This window comes from Prinia subflava, chromosome 12 (assembly GCF_021018805.1).
Source record: "Prinia subflava isolate CZ2003 ecotype Zambia chromosome 12, Cam_Psub_1.2, whole genome shotgun sequence".
NCBI classification, from domain to species: domain Eukaryota; kingdom Metazoa; phylum Chordata; class Aves; order Passeriformes; family Cisticolidae; genus Prinia; species Prinia subflava.
Genome location: NC_086258.1, coordinates 19,276,963 through 19,297,735, shown reverse-complemented (window position 1 = coordinate 19,297,735; position 20,773 = coordinate 19,276,963). Strand labels below are relative to the sequence as shown.

The 20,773-nt window shown below is 46.8% G+C and overlaps 2 protein-coding genes across 5 annotated transcripts in view; one reads left to right on the top strand and one right to left on the bottom strand.

The window, feature by feature from the left end:
- RECQL5 (RecQ like helicase 5) overlaps nucleotides 1-13,305 on the bottom strand; it is a 38,262-nt gene extending 24,957 nt beyond the window's left edge. For 2 of the 3 annotated variants that reach the window (XM_063409299.1, XM_063409300.1), the window contains exons 1-8: nucleotides 13,086-13,210; nucleotides 12,336-12,466; nucleotides 11,087-11,208; nucleotides 8,867-9,385; nucleotides 8,219-8,324; nucleotides 7,402-7,513; nucleotides 5,108-5,270; nucleotides 4,673-4,755 (exon numbers count right to left, since the gene is read on the bottom strand). In XM_063409299.1, coding sequence (XP_063265369.1) covers nucleotides 4,673-4,755; nucleotides 5,108-5,270; nucleotides 7,402-7,513; nucleotides 8,219-8,324; nucleotides 8,867-9,385; nucleotides 11,087-11,208; nucleotides 12,336-12,466; nucleotides 13,086-13,180 — 1,331 coding nt within the window. In that variant the 5' untranslated portion in view covers nucleotides 13,181-13,210. Of the gene's footprint in view, nucleotides 1-4,672; nucleotides 4,756-5,107; nucleotides 5,271-7,401; nucleotides 7,514-8,218; nucleotides 8,325-8,866; nucleotides 9,386-11,086; nucleotides 11,209-12,335; nucleotides 12,467-13,085 lie in introns of all 3 variants that reach the window. The other variant, XM_063409302.1, reaches the window with a different exon arrangement.
- A 48-nt stretch (nucleotides 13,306-13,353) lies between these two features.
- SAP30BP (SAP30 binding protein) overlaps nucleotides 13,354-20,773 on the top strand; it is a 29,527-nt gene continuing 22,107 nt past the window's right edge. Inside the window, exons 1-3 of one of the 2 annotated variants that reach the window (XM_063409303.1) lie at nucleotides 13,354-13,510; nucleotides 13,670-13,779; nucleotides 16,576-16,623. In XM_063409303.1, coding sequence (XP_063265373.1) covers nucleotides 13,396-13,510; nucleotides 13,670-13,779; nucleotides 16,576-16,623 — 273 coding nt within the window. In that variant the 5' untranslated portion in view covers nucleotides 13,354-13,395. The remainder of the gene's footprint in view (nucleotides 13,511-13,669; nucleotides 13,780-16,575; nucleotides 16,624-20,773) is intronic. The other variant, XM_063409304.1, reaches the window with a different exon arrangement.

The window sequence follows — 20,773 nt, the reverse complement described above, 5'->3', positions numbered from 1 at the left end:
TTCTACACACTTGTCTGGACCTCACAGGCCTGATGTTCTGCTTTGGACTATTTTGTACCATTGCACTAAGCTGGACTGTTCCTCCAGCTGGGATTCAGACATGGCAGTTGTTTGCCTTGATCTGCTGCTTCCTTGCACACATTCAGGGTAGCCTGAAAGATGCCAGCAAGTGCCCAACTTCTGCAGCTCTTCAGCTTCTGCTGACTGCAAACCTGCTAGTCCCTGGGTCCCTGCTCAGCACTCACACAAGCTTTTGTGTTTTGGCTTCAATTACTACTCAAATACTATAATCACTACTAGGGAGCAGCAGTGAGGGTGAGGTTCCTCTAGTTTGAACCTGCAGAGGGAGATTCAGAAAAGCACAGAATAAGGTAAGGCTGCTTCTAACACAGCAACTGCCATTCACATTGTGAAAGCCTAGGAGGAACTGCATGGGAATACTGTTATTTCAGTCATGATGATAAAAGTGTTGAAATGGTTTCTTTCCCTGAGGAACCTCAAAGAGGCAGCAAGGCCAGCCCCTCCAGCAGAAGTGGTTGAAGTTCTACCGATGACTTAATGGAATAGCTTCTGTTCTGTAACATTATCCCTCTGGTTTGCTTGGCTTGTGAAAAGTAAGTTTCCTTTTACCTACAGGCAGTCTCACACACCACACTCCTCCTTCTCCCCTCCCTCATTCCTCCAGCACCATCCCTCTGGTCTTCTCCAGACAGGAAAGTGATGGTTTTATTGCAGCTCGCAGCAGTGCAATGGGGTTTATTCATCTAAACTATCACAATGAATTTTGGACTGCAGGGCAGTGCTGTTCACAGCCTTACTCCAGTCTCCTACTGGAGCTTGCAACACAGATCCAGAGAGGAACCAGAAAACACAGCCCAGAAAACACATCTCCATCACATCCTGCAGCCTGCCCAGGCAGAGGCCACAGTGGGCCTTTACAAACACTGCAACAACCTGTAGGAGTGAATAAAGCTAGGAAGAGAGAGAAATGTCTGAGAACAACTGAATTAGGACTTCTTAGTTGGGTTCAAGGCCTTTGATTTGATTAGATTAGCCACACCTTTGCAGGAAAATCAGCTGTTAATCATTTACTGCAGCCCCAAGAGGCAACTTCCAGGCTACCTCTACAAGTCTCCAGGTACGGCAAGGGGTCCCTCACCACATGCCAAGATCTCTTGGAGGGGTGAAGAGGAGGCAGCAGAGGAAACACCTACTCCAACCCACAACAGCTTCAGGTATTTATAAAATGTCATACAGCTCTCCTATTCTGGGAGGTGAACTGCAGTTAACAAAAGGGACAGGAACCTTCTGGGGTGTGCAGTCCCAGAGGATTTCTGCCTTTGGGTCTAGCTTATATCTAGGCTGCCTCCTTTTTGAAGGCAAAGGAATCCAGAACAGCTTTGATGTCCCATGTGCTGGTTGGTTAAATACTGAGCAGTGATCTGCCATCTACCCAGAAAACAAACCATGAACTGAATAAATCTGGCTGTTGAGAAAGAAACAGAAACTTCAGCAAGTGTGAGCTTGTGCTTCGAGTCAAATCCAGCCTGCTGAGGATGAAACACTTCAGAGGAGTAATTACGGTTCTTAAAAGTATTCAGGATACAGACATAAGAGGCAGCAAGTTGAGCATATTTTCAAAAATAACCAGTATCTCTTCCTGTATTACATCTGCATAGTCACATTTGTAAGAAAGTGTGAGAAATGTTCCATTCTTTCCCTTGAGAAGCCAGGAAGCTTTAATAAAACCACAAGATGCTACGAAGAGATGCTGGATGTTCTTTAGAAAGCTGACAGCCAAGTCATTATTCTAAGCATCAGTGAAAGAGCAAGTGAATAGAACTCACTGAGATCCCAGTTTAAATTATTACTGGACCTCCTTGTGGGAGGAAAATTTATGCTTCTATTGCAGAGTAACAGAAACCATTACTAAAGCAAGCTCCATTAGCAGGACACCCTTTTTAATGTAATTGGACTATTCTAAGCCCTATGGAAGAAACAAGTTGTACGTGATCTTTGCTTGTTACTGGTGGGGTTTTTTGTTGTTTGTTTTTAAGTAAGTGTTCATTTAATCTCCATTGTGTCCTCAGAGTTAAGCCCCCAAATCTCCCTGTCAGAGATCCTTCCAATGGCATAATGGAAATTCTCCCACTGAATACTTATCTTTCATGTATAGGCTGTACAGCTGACAAAAAGCTCATATTAAACATGCTGGAGAGACATTGTATTGTTTAAAATATTAATAAGCTGTGATTAAAATATTTCTCAACTGTCCAAATGCTGTTGAGCAAGCAGCTTTTCCTCTTTACATCTCTACAGATCTGATTATTAAATCAATCTCAGCTGTATTTCCTCTGGTTTATGCTCCCATTCCTGTGAAGAGTGACCCTCCTTTTGGAGGGGGCTGCCTGCAGGCACAGACACCATGCATACCTGCACTGGGTTTGGGGCTGTGGCTGAGGGCATGGGGAGAGCACAACACCTGACCCTGCTGTTGTCTGGCCCCAGCAGGGTGGAACCCAGCATGTCCCCAGAGCAAGAGGCATCCTCAGCCCTGGAAGATCTAAAGAAACTGATTGCAACAAGTGACTGGGCTCTTGGAGGGCTGGTGGTGATTGGCATCTTCTGTCTTGTTTTTATTGCTCTCATTTTATTTGCTGCTATCTTTGGGTGCTGCACATCTCCAAGGCACAAATGAGGTGACTCATAGAGAGCAAAGTGGGGACACAGAGGTTGGTACAGCTGAGCAAGAACCAGCTTGGGTAAAACCTGATTGTGTTGTTCACAGAAGACTCTCCTTTCACTCCTGGCTGGTTATTTCTCTCCATGTAACTTCCCTGCATCAAGAGCAATGTCCCAATGCCAGCAAGTTGTTCTGCAGGCCACAGCAAGCTCAATACACGAGGCTGCCTGGATTCAGGAACTGCAACATTCGCCAAATACCAAAGTCAACTCATCTCTGATTTTCATCTTTCAAGCAAAACCACCAACTCGAGGTGGCAAATGGTCAGCCACCACCTAAAGCTGATACAGATGTTCTGCTGCTGCAGCTGTGTGGGTTGGGGTTTTTTTTTTTCACCTTGCAAAAGTGGAATAGAAAACTCTGGGCACTGAAAGCTTTATCTGAACCCCCTCTCTAAAAGCAGCTTAGGCCATTGTTCTCCTGTCATACTCAGGCCTAAATACACTATTCAAAAACTTGCTTGCCAGTACACAGTCTGTCTTTATTTGTTCTTATTTATAACCTTGCAAGGTCAGAGTTTAAGGTTTGCTTTCACTGTTTGGATAGTGAGTAGAACTGTATTAATTCAATATGTAAAAAAGAAATGCAACGTGGCTTTGCTTTCCACAGCACCTCAGTTCCCTGCAGAGTTCTGAGCAGGGAAGCCAGGCAGGGGTGCTGCAATATGTGACTCTGGGATGCACATCCCATGATACACAGCTGGAGGAATGGATCAAGCTGAGTAAGGGAAGAAGAAATCTGGGAGGGGTGATTTCTAATTAGGTCAGTGATACTCTCTTACTCAGATTATTACTTGGAGGGTGGTGAGATACTGGCACAGGTTGCCCAGAGAAGTTATGGATGCCTCATCCCTTGGAAGACCAGGCTGGATGGGGCTTGGCCTAGGGGAAAGTGTCCCTGCCCATGGCAGGGGGTTGAACTAGATCATCTTTAAGGTCTCTTCCAGCCACACAACCATTCTGTGATTATATAAAACCCAGCCACAACAGCCATCCCTGAGCTGGGAACACACCCTAGAAGGAGCAGAGCCCCTCAGACAGGTGGATCAAATTCTTAGAACAAGAAGCCTCCCAACAGCTACTTCACAGCATCACCTTGACTTTGGGCAAAGAAATGCCCTTTCTAGTGCCCCAGGGCTCAGTGCTGTGCCACACTTCAGTATGAGCAAAACCATCCCCTAAACCCAGGATTTGTTTGCCAGACATGACAAGGAGAGAACACTCTCACCAAGACACCAGAAAAGCAGCATGTGTTACATTCATGCTGAAAAAGCTGCCCTAGACCCACGTGTGAAAAATGAAACAAAATGAAGAAGTTGTAAACATAACATGCAAAGACCATTTTCAGTTAGTGAACATACACTGCTCTCTTCCTGGCAAAATTATAGCTTTGATGTCTTACCCCGCATAGAACAGCAATTAGAACAATTACAGCATACAAGACATGAACTAAACCTGAACAAGGCATGTTGTGGTTGCCAGTCTGCATTTAGATTGGGCACATCCATAATTTGTGCCTGTTTCTGAAACATTCTAAGCACCACCAGGCCCTTCTAAGGTCAGTGAGAATCACAGACACTTTGCAGAGTGGAGACACTGAGATTTACAGAAACAAATCTAAATTCTTCAATCCTATGGCTCTGTTTTCCCCCTTAGGAGGGGTTGTTGTACTGAAGGAGGAGAGTCAAAATAAAAGCAAATGCAACTAAGTCAACTCATCATCAAAGACAATATCTTTGCATCACCAGAGAAGTTAAACATCCCCCTGACTTGGTCAGACTCCAAGACCAACATTGTCAGTTAACTCAGAGGTGGGAGTGATGAGAGATTTCTCAGGGACACAAGCAGGATCTCAGCCATAACAGTTTCTTGGAAGACTAGGATATGTTTTCCCCAGCATTAACAGTGTGTTTGAAAGAAATGCACTCACCCTAGCTCCTCGCAGAAGTTCACAATGGCATCAAAAGCTGTCATCACAGCTTTGTCAGACTCTTTTAAGGTGCCTTTCTTTTCCTGAAAGTAGATGGGACAAAGAACTGTAGTCTTCAATTTACATCCACACAGATAGAGTAACTCTAGCAATGATCAAATCCAACCCTTCTGAGCTACATGGGAAACAGCTACAGACACCTCCCTGTCTCTGCTCCGACTTCTGCCCACCCATTCCTCTCTAACAGAGCTGGCTCTGGCAGCTTTTCCTTCCCTGCTTCCCTTCCTTCTGCTATCCCTTGAAATGAGGCTCCACACAGCTCTAGACTCAGAAAATTTCATTTCATCTTTTCATATTCAGACGTTACTGCAGGCAAACCAGACCAGAGCCAAGGCAGGGTGTCCAGGCAGGTGGGCACTGCTCTGCAGCTCTCACCTGGATGTTGGAGAGCTCCTTCTTGATCAGGAAGCTGACTTGATCCCGGTCATTCCTGGAGTAATAGAGGCGGCAGCAGGATGGCTTTCCATCTCTCCCAGCTCTGCCAGACTCCTGGTAATATCCAGCCATTGACTTGGCAATATTCCAGTGGGCAACAAATCTGCATGTGATAAAACAGGGAACATGAGGCTGCTGATTTCTCAGAGCACTGCACACACCAGTGGGCATCAACGACAGCAAAAACAGGGCAGCAAAACATAAAAGAGGATGGAGACAGCAAAAGAATTTGCACACTGAAGTTTCAGTCCTCTTAACACACCAGACATGGAAAGCAACAGAGCTGTAAGAAAACAAATGCACCTGGAGAGCATGTGAGCAGGATGGCATTCCAAATGGATGGAAAAGAATGAGCACCCCAAACATGCATACAACTGTGCAGCTGTGAAGACTGAGACTAAAGACAGTGAATTAAGGAGTTTGGAAGACTTTATCATAAATACAGCATTAATAAAAAAGTCGTATTTATTTTGTGGGACACAACCGCACCATTACAAGACACATTTGTTTTAAAAAGACACTTAGCCAAAATCTCCATGAGAAATTCCACCTCACTGCATCTAAGATGAAGGCAACCTTCCCAACCAGCAAATATGACTGTAAAATCATTACTAAATTTTATGTAATCCCTGCAGGAAAGTTTTCAACACAGCACTGCAAGACTGCTTTAAACCTGCTTGTACCTGACTTCAGCAATTTGTCTTGTACCTGTTTTGAGAGAATTGGACAACACAGTAATGCTGCCAATGTTTTCAAGTCTTCCTCAAAGCCTGCATGACCCAAGGGCAGGTATGATGCATATGGGTGTAGCTAAAGATTAAATAACAAGCAAATGTGGTTTTTCAAACACAAAAGGACCAGGAATGGCCAAGCAGGAAGTATCAGAGCCCTACACATATTTAAACCCCATCAGGAAGTTTGCTGAAGAAATTGATAAATAATTTTAAGCAGAACTGAATTAACAGTGAAGAGAGAGGAGCAGATTCCATCAAGAAAAAAGGGACACCACCTCTGTTTTCCCTTTTGTCCAGAACAGTCACCTCCAGAAGTTGTCAGACCTGTTCTTATTTGATAACATATGCATGAATACTCAGAAATCTGCCAACACAGAGCAAAGGCTAAGCAGCAGTGCCTTGTCAACTAGGCTTGGGTATAATGTTCTTTACGTTATTTTTTAAAAAATCTTTTAAAGAGTCATTTAAACTCCATTCCTTGTAAACTAACCAGATTACAAGCATATTTCAGCTATAATTCACTTTCAGTCAGCTCTATGCATTTCAGTTACTCTTTGCCTTTTTTAATGACCACTGGACAGGGCAGAGTGGCTTCAGCAGGTCATTAATTCATGTCCTAGGAGACTCCTCACTCCTCTGCTCAGAAAGATGCATCAAGGAGTAAAATTGTCACTGTCATGGGATCCTGTTTCCTGGCAGTACAGTGACACAGGCAGAGGGATGGCACAGTTTGAACCAGTGGGAATGGCTCAGTGACATCCTGCCCTTCTCTCACAGTATTCAGAGCAACTTCTGTACATGGATTTTATTAAAGATCAGGTCTGTTGTGGGTGTTGTCTGAGCTGCACCTGAATTACCGCTCTAGTAAGTGATCACAGTAATTACTCAGCACAGCCATATTGCAGGGCAGAAATTCCAACACAGAGCCCTTATGGGGACAGCACTGTCAGAGGAACAGCAATGGAAACCACATGCAAAGTTTCTGTCCTTGGAGCAGAGCTGTATTTTTATATGGTTATTGCCATTTGTGAAGGGCTATTTTTTCCCCATTGCATTGCAAGAGATCTCCAAAAACAGCTGGCTCTGACTATTTTAATAGAGGGTGCATGAATTATTTTAGGAGCAGATTTTCTTTCCACTGCTTTTAAACAGCAGCTATTGCACTAAGAGAAGTGAAAGAGACAGCTGTGATTGCACTGAGATGGCTGTTTCTGAAACCTTGGAGGGTGTGGCAGAAAAGCATTCCTCCAGTTTTCTTGATTTTGAGGATGGCTGGCAAAGAGGAGCTCTGCTGCCTTGTGTTTAGTGTTTTTATAAAGCCCTCCCAGGTTTGGGTTTGCTGCTTTTAAGGAAAAAAATCTTCCAGCACTGGTTTTGTTGGTTTAAGCAAGTGCTTATCAGGCAGTTGAGTCAGGTGCATTAGGTAACCCAGCTGGAGACTTTTCCTTTGCCCTGCTCAGGTTTCAGTCTCTGATGGTGCAGGACACCAGCCTCACACACCTGACGTTTGCTTTGTCTACTCCCATTCCAAAACTGATGGTTGCAACAATGACAGGGATCTTCTCCTCCATCCATTCATTCTGGACAGAAGTCCTATCAGCTGCCTTGAGCCCTGGGAATGAAAAGAAAGTAAACAACACCACAAAAAAAAAACCCAACCCAACCCAAACAAACCAACCCCACCCCTCAAAAAAGAAAAAAACACAACCAAAAAAATCCCACAAACAACCAAAAAACCCCAACCAACCAACCAAAAAACCCCTAAACCCACACCAACAAAAAACAAAAACCAAAACCAAACAAACAAAAACCAAATTAAAAAAACAAACAAAAAAACAAAATCCCAAACCAAACAAAAACAAGCAAACAACTTTAAAACCACAAACAAACCAAAACCCCCAAAAAAGCAAGAAGGAAAGAAACAAGAGGGTTTTCTTTCTCATCCATTCCCCCATTGCAGACCAATTCCCTCACTAAAACTGTCTGATGTACACACTCCCCTCTTCCCAGTGTTTAAACTGGCCTGGCACCAAGCAGAAGTCAGCAACAGCTGGTTTTATTCCAAAGAAAAAAATCTAGCCCCACACCCGGGATAAAAGCAGTTGTTATACTCAGGCCATGAAAGATCCTACAAAACCAACAGCTCTGGAGACAAGGGGATGCCATTGTGGTGAAAGGCCTGCCCTCACCTCACAGACCTGATGTGTGAGCACCACACAGAGTGCAGAGCATGCCTAGAAAGCTCTGTTCTAGGTAGCCCCAAGCCAGGTGGCAGAGCTCAGTTCTCCCAGGCAGTGAGGGATGCAGAGTGCAGTACCTGCATGGTAGGCCTTGGCTTTCAGCCCTCGGTAGCTCAGCTCAATGGCCAGCTGGTCACACACATCCCTCATCCTGCAGTACACGATGCCACAGCCGGAATACACCTGCGAGCCAGGAGACAAAGGCCAGGACACTGCCTGAAGTCAAACAACAAGATGCAAATACAGCTCCTCATCCTCCTGGCAGAGAAGGCAAGAAACATCTCATAAACACACCCAGAAGCAGAGGTTATAGCTGAGCTACAGAGAGTTTTGGGAATTAGTGTTAGAGCGGGAAATTCAACACTTCAAACGATTATGCTCACCCTCACCACACTAAAAGAGCAAACACACAATGGTCATGGAGGATGTGACAAACCAAGTGGAAATGCTTGTTCTGTATTCCTAATCAATTTTCTTTTAGATTAACCCCCTTCTGAGAACACCTCTGACAAGAACACAGGCTTCACATTCTACCTGTTTTATAAAATAAAAAAATACATGTGCACTTGTAGAGGACTAAGAAAATACACACGAGCCCTTTCCTTCCTGGGACCTCCTCCTTTCCTGCCACAGACCTGTCAAGAAGCCACCAACCCCTAGAAGGTTAGAGACCATTAAGGTAGATTTTGTCCAGTTTCGTTTTCTTCCCTAAAGCTAAAACCTACCCCAGCAGCGCCCTTCACTTCGAGTGCCTTCAGACAGAAATCCTTCAAGTTGGCGTACGGATCCGTCAGGAGCTCTTTGAACTGCACATCATAGAACAAGTTCGATCTGAAACAAGGAGTCTTGAAGGTGGCAAGTGGCTGCTTGAGCCTGAGCGCTGCCACCACGTCCTCCTGGACCTGCCTGGTGGCAGTGGCGGTGAGGGCGACGCAGGGCGCGCGGGGCACGCGGGCGCGCAGCGCGCCCAGGCGCAGGTAGTCGGGGCGGAAGTCGTGTCCCCACTGGGACACGCAGTGCGCCTCATCGATGACCAGGTAGGACAGCAGGTTCCTGTTCACCAGCGAGTTCAGGGTGGGCTGGAAGGAAGAGGCTGCTGCCATCTCTGGAGTGATGTACAGGAGCTTCACTTGTGGCTTCTCGCTCGCCAAGTCAGCCAGGATGGTTTTCTTCTCCTGGGCAGGCAGCTTGGAGTTCAGAGAGCAGGCTTTGATCTTCAGAGCCAGGAGGTGATCCACTTGATCCTGGAGGAAATACAAAATAGAAATGAAAATCAAATGGGAATAAAGAAAGTCACCAGCACCAAGAAAGATTGGTAGGGAGACCCAGGTGAGGCCCCAGCTTCCATCTCCAGGACAACACACACCTATACAGTCCTGTTATTTACAACTTCAGTTCCAGATGCCTTTTTCTTCACCTGTGAGCTCCATCCAGCTCTTACATTCAACTGCATTTTTGTGCATCTGTTCACTTTAACAGTCTTTTTGCTGATAGGGAACACTAGCAAGGATCTGTGCAGAACACCTCATCACAGGCACCGTGACCTGAACACATCTCAGTATTTACACTATGGAGTTGTCACAGGTGGGAAAGGAACACTCCTACCCTGCAAGAACAGGGAGCAGCTCACTCCAAAATGACTGAAGGATGTCCTAACACAACTGAGGCAGGGCAAAGTACAAGGAACATGCAAATCACCATTGCAGCAGAACCAGAAGCATGGATGAGAATCATGTCATGATAACCAAGAAGAAAAGGTGGCATCACATCCAGATGAACACTGGCCATACAAATTCACTTCTCTGTCCCCTGCTCACGTGCACTTGACTAGCACCTGACATTTCAGGATATGAGGAGTCCTGAAAAACATTATCTCATTATTTTACTCAATATCTGGTTTCAGTCACTGATTTAATGTCTGTTTCTCTTTTCTGTTCACAGTCACTCCTCAGCCTTCCCTATAATGAATTGCACAGGCTGAACTCTTGAAGTTTGGCTACACTGAAATACATCAGGATCATTTCAGGCAGAGCAACCCCTTCTCAGGGCTTGATGAGAAGACTCTGGGGCTTTATTGCAGTTCTTTCCCCTAAGACTCATCGAGCCAGTCTCAACCTATTTGTAGCTCTCTTATCAATGGTATATCTTAACCTCCATTTCACTAATATTAGCCATGCTGGACTTCAATCAATAATCCTTTGGAACAAATTCACTCTTTACAGTATTTTTCTGAGAAGTATCACCAAGCCTGCTATCGTCCTTAACATGTGTTACAGTGAGACTGTAAAGGAGTTAAAATAACTCCACAAATAACAAATCCCAAACCAGCAGCCTGCAGCTCCAGTTGTCACGCAGTGCTAATGGTCTACAAGTCTAAGCAATGCTGCAGCTGCTCTTAAAGGGAATTGTTTCTCCCAACAGCTGATGAAACAGTTGAAAAGGCAAAATAGAGGAAAAAAAGTCTCACAGATGAAAGTGCTCTTGGAGCAGCTCTGCTAAACCAGCTTCTTCCCATCACAGATTGACTGCAACCAAAAGACATTTCGATGCAGAATGAATTTGGCCTGGAAAGATAACTTCATCATTCCTGGAGTTATTACTTTATAGGTAGCAGGGTTTTTTCCTGGGGCAAGATCCATCTTTTGGTGCATTTGAGTTACTCTGCTTTGCTGCTTATGTCTGGAGAAAATGGAGAGAGGCCTAGTTATAAAAACCTCCAGGTTATTATTGAAGGTAAAACCGTCCCCTTAGAGAAATGCAAAGTATCATACCAGAGACACTCTGCTGTCCTCACCTACCCCAGGGTAAGGAAAGCACACTGAGACATCAAGAGAATCCAGAGGCAGGTCAGCAGCAGAGACTCATGGGCAGAAAGACAAGAGGGCAGCTGCTGTGCCTCCAGAGCCTCCCAACCCCTTCCCTGACTGCCAACAGGAGACAGTTACCTGAATCAATGCAATCAGAGGTGAAATGACAATGGTGATGCCCACTGCCAGAACTGCAGGAAGCTGGTAGCACAAGGATTTCCCTGCCCCTGTGGGCATGCACACAAAGACATCCTTCTCTCCTGCAAAAACAACAGAAGAAAGCTCAAGGCCTCTGAGTGGTGTTGAGTTCCTGGGGCTGGGGCGGGAGGGGTGGGCAGGAACAACACGTGTGTGCATGTACCAGGTGGCACAGCAACAAAACACTTCAGTTTAGTTCTAGAAGCACAGCAATGCTTGGCATGCCAGCAGTGGCTTCCTTCAAAGAACCTCAGATTGCTTTGTAAACATTCAGAGGCAGCTGTACAAAAGTACCAGAAGATACACCGAAACCAAGATAAAGAGGAGTTAAGTTATTCATGCTGAATGTCCTCCAGAAAAGCTGCTTTCACCCATTTTACAGACCCCCACTTATCACATTACCATGGCAGAACTTCACCACATCCTCTTAAAGCTTATCCCAGAAAGGCTCCTCACATGAAACAGGAGTTGGAAATCTCAACCACACTGATAATATCCTACAGTGAGTGACTGCTCCTGCACTAACCAGGACCCAATCCCAGCCAGGAAGGTGCCAGTGACACCAGGTTAACAGGCAGAGACACCTTGCACACAGAATCCCACTTCTGACAGGTCTGTTGTCAACTGTGAATGGTGACAGATGGAAACTGCACTGGGCACTGTTCTGATTCACACTGAGAGCTGCTGGGGGAGCTGGCAGCTTGTTTGTGAGAGCTGCCTATTCACCCCCAGCTGGCTGCTGGGGCAACATCAGCACGTTTCTGATAATGGCCCCGTGATTCTGAAGATCTCAGCTATGCCAAGAAATCAACTCCTCTTCAGGTGTTGTCTTTAACACAAGGGCAGTTTTACTCTGAAAATGTCTGACTGTTAACAGGTTTGATGTCATCTGACCACAGTCACGCCGGCAGGTGTGAGGAGACAACTAGAAAAGCCACCAACAATTCTGCACCTTCCCATTTCCCATTTCCATGGGTGATGCAATGACGGTGTTACAAACCAAATGACAGGAGAAGACGCAGAGCTCGTGTGCAGCACCAAAACTACCCCAGAGCAGAGGAGGGTGTGGAGGGCTGGTGTCCAGGTGATGTCTGCTCACAGCAGACACAACAGCAACGCCTGCAGCGTCCCCCTCACACGGAGATGGGCACCCAGCCGTGTTCCACGCGGCTCCCATGCCGAGCCTCACCTCTCGCCACAGCCATGGTCGCACTTTCCTGCAGGGAAGTCTTGAAGGACTCGAACCCGAAGACCTTCTGCAGTGTTTTCCGGACCCTGCCCTCCAGGCCCGGGGGAGCCTTCCCACTCATCCTAAGGATGCTGCCAAAGGCGACAGGAATCTGAGCCAGACCCAGGCGCTGCCACCCTCCTCCTCTGCCCGAGCCCCTGCCACCTGCACCACCTTCCCCAGGGCCTCCCTGCCACCCTCCCCCTTTTCTCGGGTCTCTCAGCGATGCTTATCCAGGCCCCCTTCACGGGAGAGGGTCACGGTGTGTTTACCCCGGGCTAGCGCCCTCCCCATGGGGCACGGCCCGTGGCGGAGGGGCTTCAGCGCCCACCAAACGCGCCCGCACCTGACACGGAGGGGCTGTGGGGGCAGGCGGCTCCTCCTCACCCCCTTTCCCCCCAGGGCCCGTGTCCCTGCACCCCGTGTCCCCTGTCCCCTTCCCCCCAGGGCCCGTGTCCCTGCACCCCGTGTCCCCTGTCCCCTTCCCCCCAGGGCCCGTGTCCCTGCACCCCGTGTCCCCTGTCCCACCCCGTGTCCCCTGTCCCCTTCCCCCCAGGGCCCGTGTCCCTGCACCCCGTGTCCCCTGTCCCCTTCCCCCCAGGGCCCGTGTCCCTGCACCCCGTGTCCCCTGTCCCCCCCAGGGCCCGTGTCCCTGCACCCCATGTCCCCTGTCCCCTGCCCCCCTCCGCCCCGGCCCGGCCCGGCCCCCACCCTCCGCGCTCGCGCCAGACCCGGCAGGTGCTGCCGCGGCGCCGCAAAATGACGTCAAAAGCTCCGATTAAAGGGGCAGCCCGCTCACTTTTCATGCCCTGTCCTCCCCCGAGACGCTCCGCTGCTCCTCGCTGAGGGCTGTCCCCTCCGGCCGCGATCTTCTCGAGCGGTTTCTCCTGTGGCTGTGCGGGCGGGATCGCCCCGCGGCGCCGGGAGCCCGCTGAGGGCGGAAGGAGGGCGGCGTTGCCATGGTGATGGCGCCGTTACGTCATCCTGGCGCGCCGGAAGTGCGCCGTGGCGGAGGCGGAAGATGGCGGCGGCGAAGCGCAGCGTTCTCTCCTCGCTGGCGGTTTATGCCGAGGACTCGGACCCGGAGTCAGACAGCGAGGCCGGCACGGCGGGGAGCGATGGGGGAGCGCCCACGGGTGAGGGCGGGCAGGGGGCTGGGACAGGCTGCGGGCTGGGCCGCCAGGCTTCCCCCGCGCGGCCCACGCCGGCCTGGCGCTTTCCCCTACGTGAAGGGAAGGCCCCGCAGGCTGCCACCCTCCCTTCCCTCACCGTTTTCCTTTTCTCTTCCTCCTCAGGAGAGAAAGGAGGCCTGGTCTCAGTTGGGTACGGAGAAGATGACTTTACCCGCCTGGAAGGGGACGAGGAGGGGTACGAAGAGGAGGACGATGAGAACAGCAGGCAGTCAGTAAGTACCGCCCTGCTCCAAGGGCTTGCACAGGTTGTGGAGGCTTTTCTCTTTCAAGTAAAAACCCCAAATAGCGATCCGTGATGGAACCTGGAAGATCTGACTCCTGGTTTCAGTGAAACCACACTGAAAAGTGGTTTCAGCACTTTCCACCTACTCCTTTCCACTCTGTTTTCAAGTAGAAAGCATTTGCCCTGAGCCCCATCAGCAGCTTGGCACAGCTCGTGTTGCTCATCACTGTGTTGGTGTCGTTGGACTCTTTTATGGGAAAAAGGCTGATACAGCCACTCCAAATAAAAGCTGTTCTTTAAACATAGGTGACTTATAAGAACCTTGTAAGAGGACCACACTGTCAGGTGGTGGATTAAAAAGAATAAGCTTCTGTGCTGTCTTAAATTATTCTTGTATGTGTAGCTCAATCCCCTCCCTGCATCAGGTCACCTGGATGTAGCAGTGTCCTGTCTCCATGTGGGTGGCATTTGTGTGTCACAGGTGCATGGCACGTGTCTGGTACCTCCTGAATTCTGGGCTAATGACAGTGTGGGGGGACAGGGCACGGGGCTCACGGTCTGTGAGTGCAGCTCTGTGTGGTTCTGCCCTGGGTCTTGGGTAGTGAAATAATAAGTTTGGAGGGGAAAAGGGAAAGTTCTCATCTCCTTTCTTTATAGTCACCCTTTTTCTTACCACTGTGTTGTCTTCTCCCTGTTCCAGTTCTTTCTTCTCCAACATAGCCAAAACCCCAGGGCTACTCACGTAACATTTCCTCACTGAAATCTGCTCTGTGTGCTAGCTCAGTCTCTTAGGAGACACCATTTTCTGCCATCTGTGTGCCCAAGCAGCAGCCAAGGAATTCCTCAGCCTCTTGTTCCTGCTTTAAGTTCTGTTGCCCCTGGTGTCTCCCTTACAAGGCAGTGATGCTTTGTTACTGCTTCAGTCATTCTTCTTTTTATAATCAGCTCTTCCAGACTCTGTCTCAGTGAGGTCTCTCTAGTTCAGAGGAATCCCTGTGTGTGATCCAGGTGCTTGCCAAGCTCAGCTGTGTTTATTAGTGTTACAAAGGGGGTGTAAATGAGTGGCTTTATTGCACACCCAGCTTTTGGTGCAGGGTGCAGCTGTGCATCATCAGCTGCTGTTCAGTCACCCTGGTGTCAGCCAGTGCATCTTGCGTAGGTTTGTGGTTACAGGGCAGGTTGCACAAGTTATTTCCTCTTTATTTTCCCCATTAAATCTTCTCTGAGCAGACTGGAAAACTTCCTTGGCATTGCCTGTGCTGGTAGCTGGTGAGGGTTGTGAGTTGTTTTGAGAAAGCAGCGTGAGGTGGGCTCTGGCTGTCCTGTGCTTTGCTCTGCACAGCCCAGTGGGTGTTTTAACTCCTTCTAACAGTGACTGAAAAGCCTCTGTTCTTATTCAAAGCCAATTCTCAGGAGTGCTGCTTTGTTTGTTTATGTTGTTACTCCCTGCAAAGTCAGAAGTTTTTGAGAGCTGTTATTGTCTGTAACATGGATAATTCAACCCGTTATTGCTTTGGTGAATATCATGTTTATCTATATAACAGAGCTGCAGAGGGGAGAGCAATCTCATTTGTGGTGAACACCAAATTAGCTGGTTCTTTTCTAGTTACAAACTCACTGTAATTAATCTTTGATAGTCTGGACTGAATAATTGTCATAGGTGCATGTTGCAGAAAGGGAAGCTGGAGAGCAGCTGAAGTGAAGGAGTTTTTGTCTCACATCTGTGAGAGAGGCATCTTAATTCAGTCAATTAAAACTTCCTGACCTTGTCAGAACTGGCTCACATGCCAATACTTTGAGGTGGGCAATTCCTTATAAACTCTTCTTTTCAGTTGCATCTCTCATTTCAGTTTTCTTTTGTTTCCCTTTTTGAAGCTGAAATACCAAGTTCGTGTTTGGGGGCCAACACTGAAATTTGTGGGAAAGTTTGAAAGAAAAAACATTTTGCTGAATTATGTGAGCATGAAAAATACTTTCTGCCCCTTGAAACTTGTTTTGAACCCAGAGTATGTGTTTATGTCTAGGAACAGGGGTACCTGGAGGATGTCCAGGGAGGGGACAGCAGCTTTGCTGCCAGTGGGGACCAAACCAGAGCTTTGTGGATTTTCACACAATCCTGTGTTCAGTGTTTTGAGCTCTCACAAGGCAGAAGTTCCCCCAGTTCTTTGGTTTATTTCTGGTTCATAAAATAAATTCTTTAAAAATGGAGGCTGTTAGCTGAAATTTGTCGGTGTTCCCTTGTGTGGAGGTTCACAGCAGGGCAGGAGAGCTCTGCTCCAGTGAGGAAGTTGTGTCTGCTGGAACGTGGTGCTGGGCCAGACCCCCTCCAAGCCTGCATGTTTGGTTTGGTGGCAGGCCAGCTGTGTCCTGTGTGTGTTGCTCATGCTTGGGACTCTCACAGGTCTTGCCAATGCTGCTTTTTTGTGGGTACTGCTGAACAGAGGCTCTTCAATCACCACCTGCCAACTGGAGGGGACAGAACTATCAAAGGACAAATGCTTTTTTCCCCGGTTCTGCTGCTTCTTGTTGTCTAATTCTGAGTATTCCAGAGCTGCATGAGTTTTGTAGGGACAACTGCTACTAAGTGATGCTTTTTCCTACAAAAACCCCCAAAACCAACCAAACACTTCTTCCCCTGACTATAGGACTTGTTTTCTGGTTATGAGTGGGTGGGGCAAATCTACCCTCCATGGAAAGGGTTTTGGACTGCTGCTGGGCTGCTGAATGCCCTTTGCTTTGCCACGCCTGCTCTTTAAGCTTAATCCTGTAAATTCTTGTCTTGTAGGAAGATGACGATTCAGAGACTGAAAAACCTGAGGCTGGTGACCTAAAGGTATTTGAAAGTGTGGTCTGGTGGTGGTGGGGAAGCTCAGTACAAGAGGAGTAAGTCTCAACAGCATGGCTTGGTGTTCATTTGTGATCTGTAGTTAGTTCCACACCTTTTGTAGCTTTACCCTGTGTTTCTGACTTTAGTTCTGGCTTCTGCCAAAGGCAGTTAACAGATCACAGGCTGTATCACAATGAGGGTCAGCCTTCATGAATTTGTTTGTGTTGAGCATTAGATCTGAAGTTTGCTGACAGCATCTCACTGTTTGCAGCATCCAGTACAGAATTCTGTATGAGCAGTGTTAGAATAATTTCTTCATTTAGAACAGCTTAATAAATAAATGATCCTGTGCTCTTAGAGGCCGTGGAAGGCCAAAATCAATTCAATTCTCTCCAGCTCTGTGCTTCTGAATGAAGCGGTTTTGTAAAGGTCATAGATTAAAAAAAATTAAAAAGTGAAATAAGATCCCCAGATAATAGCTATTATCATAAATAGTTGAAATCATCATTATCTTGGGATTTCACCTTGTTTCTGCTGAGCAGCAGATGTTCAGCAGCACACAAGTCATGGATTAGGCTAAAAGCTGGAGGACAAAAGACCAAATCTTTGAAACTACAGACAACTTTAATTTTTTATGTTAGTCCAGTCTAAGCAGTCCGGTTCTTCAGGGATGCCGAGTGATGAACAGTTGCAAGGGCATTTATTTTATCCAGCAGCTTCCTCAAGGATGTGGACAGTCCTTAAACTCTGCTAAGAAAGCCAGAGGACTGTGCTGCAAAGCCAGATTCTGTAGAGAATTTGATTTACCACAGGGCTTGGATAGGCTAAGATGAAAGCAAATTGATGTGTTTAGCTACTCTATTCTATTTGAATTAGTTTTATAGCAGCACCTTCTTCCAGGTCCCACAATATTCTTATGGATTTACAGTGATACACAGCTGGAAGTCTTGGCAGCTGTAGTGCAGCTGGTAAAATCTTAGTGTGTGAAATGGCTCCCAGGCACTTGGAAATGGAATGTATTGTCTCCTTTCCTTGTTGCAAGAAAGAAATTTTTTTTGAAAGAAAGGAAGAAGGAATTTCTCACTTTTATCCTTTTTCTACTTCAACATTTTTGCCCTGGTAAACATGCTAGCAAGATATTTCTGTAAAAACTGCTGGATTCAAATGTGTGCTATGAAATAAAAATATGGGATTTCCTTAGAAGATAAATTTGGTGTAAATCAAGTTTTTGAAGTTGTGTAGTAGGGCCCTCTTGCATTTCTGCCTTCTCTAAAAGGGGGCAGTAGGACTTCAGGGCAGTGGAGAATAGGTCTGGCAGAGAGAAAGAACAGAATGAGACTGTAGTTGCTCTTATCTGAGTAATCATACGTGACAGAAATCTCACCACTGAACTGTGTGGTTGCTGCTTTAGTATGTCAGTGACATTTCACGTTGGCTTGTTTAAAAAGCCTCTTGCTTTCAGTGAGTTTTGTGTGCTGCTGTCCAGGTGCATTTTGTGCTTCTGGAGAAGAGCCACACATGGCCACAGAGCAGCATTTCAGCTTCAGTGAGGAAGCAAAGAAATAATGAATGCATTAAAAATAAAAAGCATTTTGTATCTTGCTAGACTGTGCAATAGGAACTCTGCAAGAAATGAAAATGTGAATTAAAGGAAATAAATAAAATAAAGGTAAGATGTGATTCCTGCCATCCCAGTGTGGCATGAAAGGTGAGGATTTGAAAAGAGTAGGTGGGAGGCAAAGCTGAACTGAGTCTGAACCTCAGCACTTTCAGACTTCCATGTCACCCTTAACAGATGTCTCCAAAACAGGTGAAAAGGGGAATTGTCTTCTTTTTTCAATCTTAAGTCGTAGCTGTAGAGGCAGCTGGCTCTGGGCAAGGTGGAGCTGTGCAGGCAGCCCCTGTGCTGGGCTGTGGGGCTCTGGTGCAGCTGCACCAGCCATGCTGTTGAGAAATTCACTTGGGATGGGGAGAGATGGAACACCCCTGGGCAAGGATTTGTACTTGGAGCAGTTGCAAATGTTTCCTATCCCCTTTTTTCCACCAAGTGGCAGTGTTCTTCTCCATCTCACTGTTTGCAGCTTGCAATGTCTGTGGCAGCATACAAGTGTTGCAGTTACTGTAAGTCCAAAGTGCAGCAAAAAGGGAGGCCCTTGGTTATAACTTGCTAACACTTTTGGGTGACTTAGTTTTGTTTTGAACCTGCAGAGTGCTGTAGTTGTGCCTGCTCAGTTTCATGGAGACACCAGAGACCTGGAAATATGTTTAAACAGATTCCCCATGCTCTTTATATATGGCTAGGGCTTTTCCAAGGTCTGAATCTGACCATAGGCAGAAAGTAAATAATTTAAAATGCATGAATCAGGAAAAAGAAATGCAAGCCATCAGTCAGTTGTAATCATTTTAAGCTCTGAAGATATATTTTTTTTCTTTTTTTTCCTGTTGTTTTGCCTCTCTGTACATATTGTGAACAAACTACCTAGTGTTCATGCCTTGAGTAATGGAGCCAGGTTGTGTGGAGCAGTTCCTGTGGTGCATCCTGTGATTTGGCCTCGCTGTGCACTTGGATAATGCCAGACAAAACCTCCGGAGGGGTCAGCTGGTGTCAGTTGTGGGTGGAATCAGAGACAGAAAGTGGGGAATGATGTAAAAATTCTTTGAAGTGATGATGGAGGAGTGGAATTTGGAGCCTGCCTAAAATAGCCCCACTGGTAAGATACTTATTTTATATTTGTATCAGGTTCTCCTCTTGATTCTCCTTTGTCTGTTTTGATGAAGGGGCACCTCTCTGGCTGTTCAGCCCTGGATCCTCACTGAAGGGGAAGCCAATACAAAGTGCTGCTTGGGACTGCAGCTTTCCTGTGGGTTAATTTTTTGCCAAGGAGCAAGGCACAATAAGCTTTCCAAGTTCTAACATTGTGATGTCAAACCGCTGTTTTCCCTCTACTCTTGGCAAGATAGAGAAGTTTTTATACACCTGTTTGGAGGAAAAGGTGTGCCAGGAGGAGGAGAATATTTAAGCCTCATCAGTCACCTGGAAGCATTCTTCCAGAGCAGACTTCTGGCCCGTGGAATTCATGTTAGTGAGGATCTGTGAGTTATTCAAAAACACATGGTGCTTGCAGCAAAAAGCAGAATCTTTCTCTTTAAGCAGCAGATTTAGATATATTCAGTAACTTGTAACTGCATTTTGAAGTGCTTCAGGCACTTATGGGAAGCTGGAGATTGAAATCTGGGCAGAGCAAGCTGCTCTTCCAGAAATCAAATCAGGATGGATGTGCTGAGGCTCTGGAACAGGAGAGGTTTGTGAATTTTCCCTTGTTGCTTTTACCTGAGCAGTCACCAATCGTAAACAAGCATCTGCCTTAAAAGCACCTTAAAAACAAAACCTTCTGCTTTGAAGGGAAAAGAAATAAGCAACAAAATCTCTTGTTGAACAGTGATGTTAGAACAGTGAAATCCACAGCCTGGATGAGTTCCTTGTGCCCTTTCCTCAGCTGATGGAGCCCTGGGTACAAACTGCAGGAGGTTTGGGGTTGGGTGTGAAGTGTGGTGTTGTGCTGGTTTGAAATGACAGAGTTAAGGGGGTGCAGGGTGCTGGGGCTCTGGCCAGCAGCTGGCTCTGGTTACAGCCCTGATGCAGTAACAAGATAAAAGCTTTCAGAGCTCACTAAATGGACCAGCCCGGCTGGAAAATGAAAAATGAACCTTAAAATATTGACCTTGTGCTCCAAGCCTCACCTGAGGGTTTCTGTGCTTCATATTGGAGGGCTGGATTAATAACAGGTTGCAAGTGTTGATCAAGTACAGAGCCCAGCCCTGCAGCTTGGGTCCTGGAGCTTTCCCAGAGGGAAATCATTAACTCTTGAGCCTTGATTGTTGTTTCGGGACCAGCCAGTGCAGGATAGCTGAGAAATTTGCCACTCCCTGGGCAAGTGAATGCCTGACACAAGGTAGCAGCTTTTCAGAACAGGTGGCTACTTTGATGTTTTCCTTCCCTGGTTTTGTTTTAAGGGTCCCGTCTGCATCCTCGAGATGTTGTATGGAGAGGCAGCCAAACTGGGATCTAGCAGATGACTGTCAAATTTTCAGAGGAATACTGTGCCTCTAAGCATGTCTAAGAACCTCCTCTTGATAATCATCAGCTCTTTATTAT